At 43.5% G+C, this 13,456-nt stretch overlaps 1 protein-coding gene across 4 annotated transcripts in view; it reads right to left on the bottom strand.

Annotated features, from left to right (window-relative positions):
* Positions 1 to 3,108: 3,108 nt before the first annotated feature.
* The window catches only part of eIF2beta (eukaryotic translation initiation factor 2 subunit beta), a 90,207-nt gene continuing 79,859 nt past the window's right edge, over positions 3,109 to 13,456 (bottom strand). For all 4 annotated transcript variants that reach the window (XM_037428085.2, XM_037428086.2, XM_037428082.2 and 1 more), the window contains exons 8-9: positions 13,141 to 13,226; positions 3,109 to 3,339 (exon numbers count right to left, since the gene is read on the bottom strand). In XM_037428085.2, the coding sequence (XP_037283982.1) occupies positions 3,164 to 3,339; positions 13,141 to 13,226 (262 nt within the window). In that variant the 3' untranslated portion in view covers positions 3,109 to 3,163. The remainder of the gene's footprint in view (positions 3,340 to 13,140; positions 13,227 to 13,456) is intronic.

Here is a 13,456-nt window from a genome sequence, read left to right as displayed (position 1 = left end):
AGGGGAGGTATTTCAACGTGTCGTAGATTACGCGAACGGCACCTGGGGCAGGTTTGTTGCAGCAGTTAAGTGCTGCTTGCAGCTCTACAAAGCAAAAGGGCTGGTTGTATCCTTCACATCCCACACTTTTATGTTCTAATTTCTGTCATTCTATTCGACTTTTGTACCTGTCAAAGGTATCATAGTAGTGCGACACACTGGATACATACATGTTCAAAATGTGCACCCAGGAAGCTAGCCTGGTCTTCCAAGGAGTCACCATGTGTGTTCAACCAAAATCAAAGATGTTTCGCGTTCATTCATCCTACCAACTCTTTCCCATACCTTTGCCTCATCCGTGTAGGAATTGATGCTCGAGAAGAATTCCCGCCAACTCTCTCTTGTAGACTTCCGGCGGATTCTCCAGCCTTGCGATTTGACCTGCTTAAAGTTAAATGTTCTGCAGTTGGCGAATCGGGCAGCAGCCCCCAGGTTTTGCCTTGTTTGTTACGGGCCTTACGGCACTCGTTATTCCATCAAGGAGCTCAGCATTTGCCTGTGGCATTTTTAATGTCTGATATACTTTGTGAAGTGGCAACAATAATAAGAGTAGTAAAATACTGGACAGCTGCATCAATTCTCGAGGAAGACATGTCTGCTTAAAAATGTTAGTAAGAGACTGGAACTTCCCACAGTCTGCTGTATTCCGAGCTTCCACCGCGGGGTTTGTGGTGGGGATTAGTTTTGTGTCAGTGTTTTCAGTAGTATTGGGAAGTGGTCGCTCCCATCAAGAATTTTAACCTCTTCCCAGTTAAAATCAAGTAAAAGGATTGCAGAGATGATGCCAAGATCAATAGATATGTTTTGTTCGAGAGGCTAAAAGACGTAGGATCTATTTTATTTAGTAGGCATGAACCAGTGGAAAAAAAGAAATCCTCTATCAGATGACCTCGAGCGTCGGTGCGAGAGTTGCCCCACAAGCTGCTGTGGGCATTGAAATCACCGAGAACGAGGTAAAGTTCTGGCAATTCATCGATGAAAGACAAATTCATGCTTGTGTAAATGGTAATGTGGGGGTATGTAAAACAAACAAATGACGATGAGTTTATTTAAAAGGACAACACAAACAGCCACTGCTTCAAGGGCGTCCGCAGCTGTAGTCCATGGTACTCTATGGTTTCATCTACAATAATCGCAACGCCACCAGATGACACAAGGGCATCGTCGCGGTATTTACGAAGGACAACATATTATCAAAGGAAGTTTTTAAAGAATGGCTTTCAATGTGTTTCTTATACGCACAATATCCTTGGTTGGTGTTAGAAAGTAGTTCTTGGATATCATCCAGATTGCGAATGAGACCTCGCACGTTCCACTGAATTATTTGGGTATCTATTTTTATTTGTTGTGTAGTGTAAAGTAGGTTATCTACATACAAGTGCTTTAATGGTCTATTTATCTTTCGTAGGAGCAATCACTCGACTCGCTTTGTCTTTTTTCAAGCGCTCAAGCTAAGTGTTTCGGTCTTTTGGCATCATCGATGCCGAAGGAGGTTTCCTGGCGCTGGCTGAGGAAGTGAACACCCACCTACCTGTGCAGGTTTGTCAGCCTTGTTTGAGATTTCGCCACGTGCGGAGAGGCCTCTTGCCCCAACAGCCCAGAGGTTGAGGGGCTATGCTTCGATGCAGGCGGAGCAGTTTTACCTGCTACCGCCAAAGGGTCAGGTGGCACCACCACTGGCTCACTACGCGTCGGCCCAGTGGAGGTTACCCCGAGGCTGGTATGGTGCTGCCCCTTTACGCATTGCATTAGCATATGTTGTTTCTTCAAAGAGACATTTCTGTGCTTGCCTTCCAAGACGGGCACTAGCGAGAGTATGCAGCATGCTCGTCATCACAGTTCACAGAGTGAAGTGCGTTATATGTTTCCGAGTTGTGCTCAATAGATCCAGATTTTGGGCATGTGGGCTGGCCACGACATGTTTGAGAACCATGACTGTACCTCTGGCACTGGAAGCATTGTCTAGGATTAGGGATGTATGGGCGAACACTGAGCTTAGTGTGGCCAGTTACAAGTGTCTCAGGAAGAACGCTGGAAACAAAGGTAATGATTATGTATTTTTTTAATATCTTTGCTATCTCGCTTAATCTTAATTCTCTTGACATTGTCATCACCCCAACTGTCAAGAAGTTCGGCATCTGTCAGGTCAACTAGGTCATCCTCCGGAACAACTCCTCGGACCATGTTCATCAAGCGATGCTCTGATATAGTGATGGAGAGATCAATGAAGGTCTTCAAGCTGGATAGTCTTTAATATTGCTCTGTCGTGGACTTCAATGACGAGGTCTCCACTAGCCATTTTCGTTGCTTTGTAACCTGTTCCAAGTGTGTCTATTAGGCACCTTGAAACTAGGAACGGGGAGAGTTTTCCGACTGATTTCCCAGGTTCATCACTATGAATAACATGATAGTGCGGGTAGTTGTCTTTGCAGAGTTGAAAAAGTTGAAAGTTTTTTTTCGTGCGCTTCAAAGAGCGATCAATGGACGGTTCAGTTTTTAGTGATAAGTTATGAATTGTGTTCGGCAGCGGTGACAGCTACCCGCCACCGAGCCCAACAAGGGGACGCTACAAGACATGAACGAACAACTTGCATATGCCAGATGTGCACCGCCACTATAACCAGATGCGACGCATCCCAAGGTGGGGTGAACACACAAAGTTAACTCTTACTGCTAGAAAAATTCGAAGTAGAAGAAGTGAGGAGAAGACAGGAAAGATGGGAAATGAGAGAAAAGGATGAAGATGTAGGAAGAGAGAAAGAGGAAAAGGCGACTGCCGATTTCTTCTGGGTGGGTCAGCCTAGGGGTGCCATCTATATGAAGCCGGGCCAAAGGCGTGTCTTGCTTTCGCCGGGGGGGGGGGGGGGGTGGGGCTTGAAGGTTGAAACACCCAGCGTCAGCTCAACCCCCCAGGATCCCCTTTTCCCCGAACACGGCAAGGCTACGCACAACTAAGCGTGGGAGGGGGAGTATACCCCTCCTCCCCACTAGAAAAAAAAATCTAGTTGACGCCGGGTAGTTTTATATGATCAAACTTATGTTCGTCACCGGCTTCAAGTTTGATCCATCTTTCAAAGATTTAAAAAATCTTTTATTAGACAGCACAAAACAAAAGGCAAGCTTTTCAGGCAGTCTTGGCTCGAATGGCTGCACGCTTTCCGGTGACAGCCTGGAAACCTGATTTGATGCTGACGACTGAACACCGTGAGCCACACTTTTCACACTGAAGGAAGAAGAGCCGTGTGTCCTTCTGTAGAATGGTGTCTGGAGACCGGCACGTATGGCATGTCACATATTCCTCTGGACAAACAAGCAACAAAAGATAGGTTTAAGAATGACACTCAAATGTGCTATCAGCAGTATCAAATTGGCAGCCAAGTACATTAACAGAAATATACTACAGTTGAACCGCGCTACAATGAACGCCGCTTCAAAGAAATTTCCGCTACAATTCTCCATTACCCGTCGGCAGCCCATAGGAGTCAATGCATAAATATTCTCATTGTTGAATAAAACAGGTCACTGACCAATGTCAAACAAATCAATGACGTTTCGGGACCCGTACGGATCCCTTGTTCACAATGGAATGACGGCTGAGCAACCGTCATTCCAATTGTGAACAAGGGATCCGTACGGGTCCCGAAACGTCATTGTTTTGTTTGACATTGGTCAGTGACCTGTTTTATTCAACAATGCCTTTACCTGACCAGACGGCATTCCGTCGAACTCTCGACTATATAAATATTCTCACCACAATGAATACCTTTTCTTCTGCCGTTCCGCTTAAAACGAAATTTAATGATGCTTTTCGGAACATAAAGATATGTCTACAAAGTCTAAAACAGTAGTGAACGTGTTCAAGGAATCGATTGAATATATTCAAAAGTGTCGATTGAAACTATTCTTTCAGATATTTCATGAAAAAGTAAAAATCAATAAATATATACGCATACATTAAACAGCAGCTTGAAAAACAGCCTGTGTAAACAGCTTATCCCCTCACTGTGCAACCAATACGAACCCGTACAGATTTGTTTCGTTTTTTTCCCCTGATGCTGTTAACTTGTGGAATAGTTTGCCAAAGGAAGCTGTGCAAACAAATGATGTATATAATTTCCAGGTATTTTTATACGGATATTCTGACAACTACAATTATGCTTGTTAGTTGGCCATTGTTATATATTTGTGTGTGGAGTACTCCATCTTGGTAGGAAGCGCACAACTTTTACTTTTTGTATAAAAGTTGTGCACTTCCTACCCAGAGATGGATTCATACCAACTGGCCCGATATAATTGTTTATGGAGTTATCCATTGTGCCTTTCCTGTAACAATCCTCAAAAGAGGGCTAACAATATGATTAAATAAATGAATAAACCGCACGTTGGCACCACCAGAAACCACTGCTGTTTACTAAGCATGGGGGCCGCCATTGCTCAATAGCGATGGCAATGAGATTGCCCTGCTTTTGCTACTGGCTTGCTTCTGAGCCGTAGACAATCAGAAGCTCATGTCGCTTAGTTTCTACACGTTGCTGCTGGGTGCGATCACGGAATGATGCCTTTTCGATGCCAATGCTTTTGGTTCTTTTCGCGCTTGGCCAGTGTGGTCACTGGTCAGGGTTACCAACAAAATCGGCCATCCCCGACTAAGGATGATAAGAACGGCGTAGAATAAGGCACAAGTCACTGCTCCTCGATATGACGCCTCCATTTCGGTGTTGTCGAATACCATTTGAAGGCAGACAGCTGCTGGCGTTAGCGTGTTAGTGCAACTGTTAGGTTCGTTCACGAAAGCCATTGTGGTTGCTGTTTCAGCATGCTTCTTATCCTTAACACAGTGTAGCTAAGCATGTGTGAGAATCGCGTCATGACACTGCTGGAAAAGAAAAGGAAGTAACAGACACTTTTCGAATTTTGGGAGCAAAATTTCCTCTGTTTGATTAGCTCAGGTCAGCTTAATTTTTTCGATTACACTACAATGAAATTTTCACTTCAACGTAATTTTTTCCACGCTGCTTCAGTTTCATTCTAGCAGGGTTCGAATGTATAGTAATAGTGTAGAAAGTGCCGCTAGTTTGACTGCAACATGTCATCTTCATCACACTGTAGCTACAGTCAGACTTTTATTGGCAGTGAGATTTGTGTTAAGTATTTCTAGTGCACCAGCAAGCATAGTGTTAATGTACAGAGTAAGTATTGCACATTGCTAGAATGACAGTTCAGCCAACACATTTTGGTGACAGAGTGCATCCATTACAACCACAGTAAATCATAGAATAAAAGATTGCTTCAAGACTTCATGCTACTTGTTCTAACCAACACAAAATAAAGGTAGTAAATAATTACTATTTTCTTCACGAATGCCTACATAAATTATTGCAGCACATAATTACAACATGTTCCTAAGTTTTCACCATGCTGCAAATAAAAAAACTGCAATGCACCATATTTCCTGTGCAAGTGAATGCAAGAAGCACTTTTTCAAAATGTGCTGCACCTCAGCCTTTGGCTCTCTCATGCAAACGCAAACTTATGCACATCTCACCTAATCTAGTGGTGCGGGTGGGACAAGGTGCATGACATAATGAAGATCCCACATGTCTGAGCAATGTTAGGTGACACAGACATAACCAAAATCTTGCCAGACTTCTTTGGAAATATTTTACAACAGAAACAGTCTCCTGGGCTTATAACTTCATTGTGGGATTGTTATACTATAGATGTGTTCTACAACTTCAGCTAGATTATCTATGCTGTCGATAAGAGTAGGTGTTGCTCATGGTGCAGTACCATTGCAGTCTTCAGAAATATGCTGAAATCATGAGAAACATGTGCTGAAATAAAAATGCAGTCAATCCAACTGAGCCCTTGAAGAAATTCGCAAAGGACTATGCTGCCTGTGCCAAGCACTAGTGCTACCACATATACATCAAGTACGCTCATGCCGTGACTCCTGTGTGCTAAGTAGGTGTTTAAAAACAAGGACATTGCAATAGCCTCACTTTCAGGAATACCATCACTAACACATGGGGCAGAACCCACTGGTTGTTAGGTTACCAGCAGTTTCACCGACAGTTTACGAGAGCATGAATGCAAAAGTAAGGAATAATCTCAACCAGCATTAGAGGAGTATTTACCCTATTTTTAAATAATTTTGAGTTGTTTGTCAAAATAAAAACACTGGTGTCAAGAACCCTAAATAGAGTGTCATAGTGCTTCAGAATGCATTGAAGACATTTATAATACACCTATTGTAAAAATGCAACTTCAATTTCAGTATGGAGTATACTTCAGTTTCAGTATGGCTTAGCAGTGACGTGTCAAAACAAGTTTGACGTCACGGGAAGACTGCAACTCGCAACATACTAGCAACAGCTGTCAGCTCGCGGTCGGTCGCACATGGATCAGGTAAACGATGAGTAAATAGTCATCCAGAGACCCTGACATCGATTTTTGCTGAATCAGGGGTGAGATAACCGAGTCTAAATTGGGAGCACTTTTTGGAGCAGCAAAATTTCAATTTGGGAGCAGAAGAATTTTGCTTTAGAGCAGTTTGTGGAATTTAATATATCGTCCTGGGAGCTGGACAAGACAAATTTTTAGCATTGTCGGGGCACCAGTGCACATTTCAATTGACTAAAAATGCCCATAACACTGACACATTTTGAAAGAAGTTTTTGACCAGATAATCGCCAGGTATGAACTGCACTACTTTTTTACATACCCGGTGGCCTATCAAGCCCTCGCAACAAGCATGTTCTAAATAAATTTGAAGTTTAAAAATATTTAAAAAAAAGTTTTGTTGAAAACTAGGTTCCCAAGAAACGTCCCACTCACAAAGAAATTCAAAAATTGTGATCGCACAAGAATCGTAGTTACGTAACAGTGTGCCTTCGCTTAAAGAAAAGCCTGACATGATAACGACAAGTGTAGTGCAAGCTTTTAACAGACAACAAAAGCACGCTACATCCCCGTTCACGGCCACCTCGTGCGGGACCACCTTCAAGAGTGCTGCGCGAGAACCAAGAAACCTTGCCACACCGACTATCTCGTAAAGCGCGTGCGTAAGGCACTAAGTGATAACCGAATGGTACTGATAACGCCTCTCCCCGTGAGCAACCAGGCATTGTTAATACGGCCCACGTTACTTAGTTCTATTTCGTTTAATATCGTAGGCCAACATTGTCAATGCAGAACTCCCGATAATACATCGACTTGCGATTGCCGCACGTGCCGCTTTGCGACTCGCGCAGCGCTGGTAAGAAATTCAAGTCCACGCAAACGAACTGCTAAACTTGCAGAGGCCAGTTTTATTGCAAGAAGAAAAGAAAATGAAGTTCGCCAGTCACAATGCGGAATCGCCGCCGACCAAAACATTCATCGAACGTAAAAGCAAAGCCTAAAAGCTCGTGTAGCCTAGAGCCAGCATGCAGCGACACGCCTCTTAAAGCGCTTGTGGCAAGTTTCGATTGCAAAGCGGAGCAGTGGCAAATCATCGTTCATCTGTGCCACATGATCGTTGACACGTCATGAGTCCTGAATAAAGTGCCGAGAGACCCGTTAATAATAGCGTTTAAAATGGTTTGAACGCGCGGTCATTCCCTACGGCTTCGCAAATAACCAAGTGTTTCTCTCTACATTCAGACCCCGATGTGCGGATTTTGCGTGTGATGGCTTCTCGAAATGCAAAATACAATCAGAACTTGCTTGTCTAAATAAATTAGTAGATAACAGGCGTATACCGGGAATGGGCTGCACGCATTATGTCGCTCACGAAACCCATTTTGAGAACCCATGCGCACGCGCCAGAGCATCCAGGGAAATGACTCCACGTTTACAGTTACTCGCTCAAGGCAAACGCAAATGCGTAGGTGACCGCACACAGCAGCATCGACATGAAAACTGCAGTGACCGGAGGAACATGCTAAGCACAACAAAGAACCTGACAGTCAACTTCGCTACGCTTGCCACCCGACCGGTGGTTTTCGCTGGACGACAATGGCACAAGAACACACAGCCTAGCTAGTAGAAGCAGCATGCTTGATGCACAGCAGCACATTTTTGCGCGGTCACGCATTTCACAACAGAATGCAGGAACAGCGCAACCTAGCGAAAAAAACAAGCACAGAAAAGAGTGCTGTGGAAACTTGGGCAAGTTGGTAGGACATAACTGAATGTAGGAACAGTGCAACCTAGAAGTAGTTACTACGGAAGCGAACAAACAAGGACAGAAAAGAGCGCAGAAAAGGGCGCAAAAGCTTCCATGCTTCATATTTTTTCATCATCATCATCATCAGCCTACGTCCACTGCAGGACAAAGACCTCTCCCATGTTCCGCCAGATAACTCGGTCCTGTGCTTGCTGCTGCCAATTTATACCCACAAACTTCTTATTCTCATCTGTGCATCCAACCTTCTGTCTCAACCTAACACGCTTGCCTTCTCTGGGAACCAAGTTAGTTACCCTTAATGACCAGCGGTTATCCTGTCTATGCACTAAATGCCCGGCTCGTGTCCATTTCCTCTTCTTGATTTCAACTACGATATCCTTAACCCCCGTTTATTCCCTAATCCACTCTGCTCTCTTCTTGCTAAGTACCAGCAAGATACAGCTGTTATATACCTTCCTCTTGAGGGATAGTGTGGCAATCTACCTGTCATAATTAGAGTTCTTGCCAAATGTGCTCCACCCCATCCTTATTCTTCTTGTTACTTCAATCTCGTGGTTCGGCTCCGCGGTTATTACCTGCCCTAAGTAGACATTGTCTTTTACAACTCGAAGTGCACTATTACTTATCTCAAAGCGCTGCTTTTTTCGAGGTTGGTGTACATTACCTTCGTTTTCTGCAGATTAATTTTAAGACCCACCTTTCTGCTCTCCTTGTCTAATTCCGTAATCATGAGTTGCAATTTATCCCCCGAGTTACTCAGTAATGCAATGTCATCGGCGAAGCGCAGGTTACTAAGGTACTCTCCATTATCCCTAACTATCTTATCCCTAACTGTTCCCATTCTAGGCTTCTGAAAACCTCCTGTAAGCACGCGGTAAATAGCATTGGGGAGATCGTGTCCCCCTGTCTTACACCCTTCTTGATTGATATTCTGTTGCTTTCTTTATGAAGCACTATTGTAGCATTTGATCCCCTGTAGATTTCTTCCAGGATGTTTATTTATATTTCATCGACGCCCTGAATCCGCAGTGTCTGCATGACGACTAGTATTCTACTGAATCAAACGCCTTCTCGTTATGTATGAAGGCTATGTATAGTGGCTGGTTATATTCTGAGCATTTCTCTATTACCTGATTGATAGAATGAATGTGGTCGATTGTTGAGTAGCCTGTTCCAAATCCTGCTTGTTCCTTTGGTTGATTGAATTCTAATGTTTTCTTTACCCTGTTAGCAATTACCTTTGTAAATAGCTTGTATACTACAGAGAGCAAGCTGATCGGCCTGTAATTCTTCAAGTCCTTGTCATCTCCTTTCTTATGTATTAAGATGATATAAGCATGCTTCCAAGACTCTGGTACTCTTCCCGTCAGAAGACATCTCGTAAACAGGGTGGCTAATTTTTCTAACACTATCTGTCCTCCATCTTTCAGCAGATCTGATGTTACCCGATCCTCACCAGCAGCTTTGGCTCTTTGCATGCTCTCCAACGCTTTCCTGACTTCTTCTATCATTACTGGTGAGGTGTCATCTGGGTTACTGCTAGTTCTTATAGTATTAAGGTCGTGGTTGTCCCGGCTACTGTACAGATCTCTGTATAACTCCTCCGCTATTTTAACTATCCTATCCATATTGGTAGTTATTTTGCCTTCTTTGTCCCTTAGTGCATACATCCGACTTTTGCCTATCATAAGTTTCCTCTTCACTGCTTTGAAGCTTCCTTCGTTTTTCAGAGCGTGTTCAATTCTCTCCATGTTATACCTTCTTACACCGGATACCTTACGCCTATTAATCAACTTCGAAAGCTCTGCCAGTTCTATTTTGTCTGTTGTACTTGAGACTTTCATGATTTGACGCTTCTTAATGAGATTCTTCGTTTCCTGGGTAAGCTTGCCAGTGTCCTGTCTAACCACCCTGCCTCCAACTTCCACTGCACACTCCTTAATGATACTCGTCAGATTATCATTCATTGTATCTATGCTAAGGTTGGTTTCCCCACTAAGAGCCGAGTACCTGTTCTGAAGCGAGACTCTGATTTCCTGTACTTTCCCTCTCAGTGCTAGCTCATTGATTGGTTTCTTGTGTATCAGTTTCTGTCGTTCCTTCTTCAAGTCTAGGTGAATTCGAGACCGTACCATTCTATGGTCACTGCATCGTACCATGCCAACCACTTCCACATCCTGCACGATGCCTGGGTGTGCACTCATTATAAAGTCTATTTTGTTCTTATTTTCGACATTAGGGCTCCTCCGTGTCCACTTGCAGTTTCCTTGTTTTCGGTAGAAGGTATTCAAAATCCGTAAATTATTGCGTTCTGCGAATACTACCAGTAGCTCTCCTCTGGCGTTTCTAGTACTGATGCCATGGTCTCTTACTGCCTTGTCTCCAGCCTGCTTCTTCCCTACCTTTGCATTAAAGTCTCCCATCAGTATAGTATACTGTGTTTTTACTTTACTCATTGCCGATTCCACGTCTTCATAGAAGCTTTCAACTGAAGCGTCATCATGGCTGGATGTAGGCGCGTAAGCCTGTACCACCTTCATCTTGTATCTTTTGTTCAGTTTAATTACATTACCTACCACCCTTTCATTTTGCCAGGTATGTTTCTGTGTATTAGGAACCCCACTCTCAGCTCTCTTCTGTCAGCCAAGCCCCAATAGCAAAGAACGTGCACATTCTGTAGCGCCATATAGGCCTCATCTGTCCTCCTAACCTCACTGAGCCCTATTATATCCCATTTAACACCCTCTAGCTCCTCGAATAGTCCAGCTAGACTTCCCTCACTAGATAAGGTTCTAGAGTTAAATGTTGCCAAGTTCAGGTTCCAATGGGGGCCTGTCCGGATCCAGAGATTCTTAGCACCCTCTGCTGCGTTGCAGATCTGACCGCCGCCTTGGTCAGTTGCTTCGCAGCTGCTGGGGACTGAGCGCCGTGAGTTATTTGACGTATGCATATGGGAGGTAGTGGCCAAATATTGCACCAGGGTGGCCAATCCTTTTCTGGTGAGGGAGTGCGTTCTCGGCGGTGGTTACCGGTGAGGCCGCACCCCAGGCCCCTTAATGCAGTTCCATCACCACGCATTTATTTTTTTTTTTAATCCAGTTGGGAACTGTGCGGCACCGGGACTTGAACCACGGACCTTTTGCATGCGAGGCGGATGCTCTAACCACTACGCCATCACCACACTTCATATTTACAACAGTTTAAAGGAGGTTATGGTGCACCACGGGAGCATTTGTCACCAGAAAGGTGCAAAGTAAGAAAAAAAGAGAGGAAGAAGAACACGCTTGGGTGCGTCTCATTAGTCAACTCAGCCTTTTTTCCCCACTGAAGCTGACGTTGGCATCAAAATTCTAGCTTTCGAGGCTGTCTTGCAGCAGTTCGGCACAATTTTCGCTATCTTTATGCTTTAGGAGCAGCTTGGCACAAAGAAATGGAAATTTATAAAAATACGCAATATATGCAGCTGTCCCACCCCTGCTGAAAGCAAGAAGCAGTATTCACAAACCCAGTGAACTGTGTCGACATGTCATGATAATTTCTATTGCAGCTGGTTTGCAGATGCATGACAAAAACATTAAACTCAAAGTGAAACATTTTACACAATTTGTCTGACTCCAGTGTGTGGAAAGCATTGATAGTGCACACCATGGAAACGAAAAATGTCCCTAGTGAGGTATCTCAAAAACGTGTCAATACTCCTTTAACATGTGTCTGGGCTGTGCGGCTTTATACTCACAAAGAACAATGTAAAACACTTTTCAATCACTGATTTGTGACAACCCAGAGTTTCAAATTAAATGGTGAAAATTTTGCTAGGAACCCACAGTAGTCTTTCTGACAAGACACAACACATCTGCCATGAATAATTGGATCACCGGTGGAAGTGGCTAGCAATTGCCCTCACAGCGGCTGTATGCGTGCGGCACATGTTAAGTTGGGTGTGAAGAGGGGTTGCACTGCAGCAATCGAAGTAACTAAAGCTAACTTGCACATATTCTGCTACTGTGACCTCCCATAAGAACAACAGGTCTTGCTCTGCCTGAGTGGTACATCATTGCATTCCACACTCACGAAATTGAGTCACTTGCTCTCCACTCACTACAGTAAACAGACAACATTAAAACCAGTTGCATGGCACATAAACAAACAAGCTTCGGTTTTAGATTGCACCAAATCGAGGTTATGATCTAAATTGTAGTTGAATTGTGTAAATTAGCTACATTTTCTCATCTACATAGGTGCTATGCAGGCCAATTCCACCTGGATAATAAAAAAAGTGTCAAATGTAAAAACTACCACCTCACTAGTCTAGCCCAAATATGAAAGCAATGCCCTGGAATAATCTGATAGTAAGCAACTCTTCAGCCTGTTGTACTCTGATCGCATTACATTGCTTAAGGTAGAAATTGAGCACTAACGTGTGTCACGGTTCTTAAGCAATTCCTTCCGCTCATACTCCACTTATTATTCAAAACTCCAATTTAATTATATAACTGATAATTGCTATAAATGAGTTGCCAAAAAATAAAGAAACAATATTACATTTGAAGAAAATACTGCAATCCCCCGCCTACATTTTTCCTAAACTCAGTACATACCAACATGCTGCCGGTGGGGACCAAACCCACAACCTCTGGGCAAACAACAAATCTCAGTATAATAGAAATTAAATTATAGCCCATATACTTCAGGAAAACAGATGGTTCTTCTACAGCAGAAAACCTAAGCAAGTGAGCCGAGAAGAATAAGCAAATCATGGTACACACGTCATAAAGAAAACAGGCTACAGAATGGGAGAGGAAAGAATGATTATGACAACTGAAGCACAAGAAAGGAGAACTGCCAGAAAGGGAAGCAGTCTATACAGGAGCTTCCCACACAGAGTAGCAACTTGAGAAGTCATGCAGCACTAAGGCACGCTATTGACTTACTTATGTATCGCCTGAGCACATTCTCGATCTGCTTCTGCTGGAACCTCCCCTTGATGATTAGCTGGTTGTTTGCATCCACAGAACCACTGCAAAACATCAACATGTCACCAATTGATGCGGCTTCTCAAGTAACACAGCACCATGCATAAGAAAATGCAGAATAACATGCATGTAAAAGTATGCATGTATTTACTTGCATAATTTGCGCACTTTTTTCAACGATATTGGGGCTCCGAAAAGGGGGTGCAAAAATTACACAGATTTTGCAAACGCATACGAAATAATGCATAATACTCCTAACGCACACAGTATATAC

Source organism: Rhipicephalus microplus, chromosome X (assembly GCF_043290135.1).
Source record: "Rhipicephalus microplus isolate Deutch F79 chromosome X, USDA_Rmic, whole genome shotgun sequence".
In the NCBI taxonomy this organism is placed as follows: domain Eukaryota; kingdom Metazoa; phylum Arthropoda; class Arachnida; order Ixodida; family Ixodidae; genus Rhipicephalus; species Rhipicephalus microplus.
Note: the sequence above shows the minus strand (reverse complement) of the source record. Positions and strands in the feature narration are given on the sequence as shown.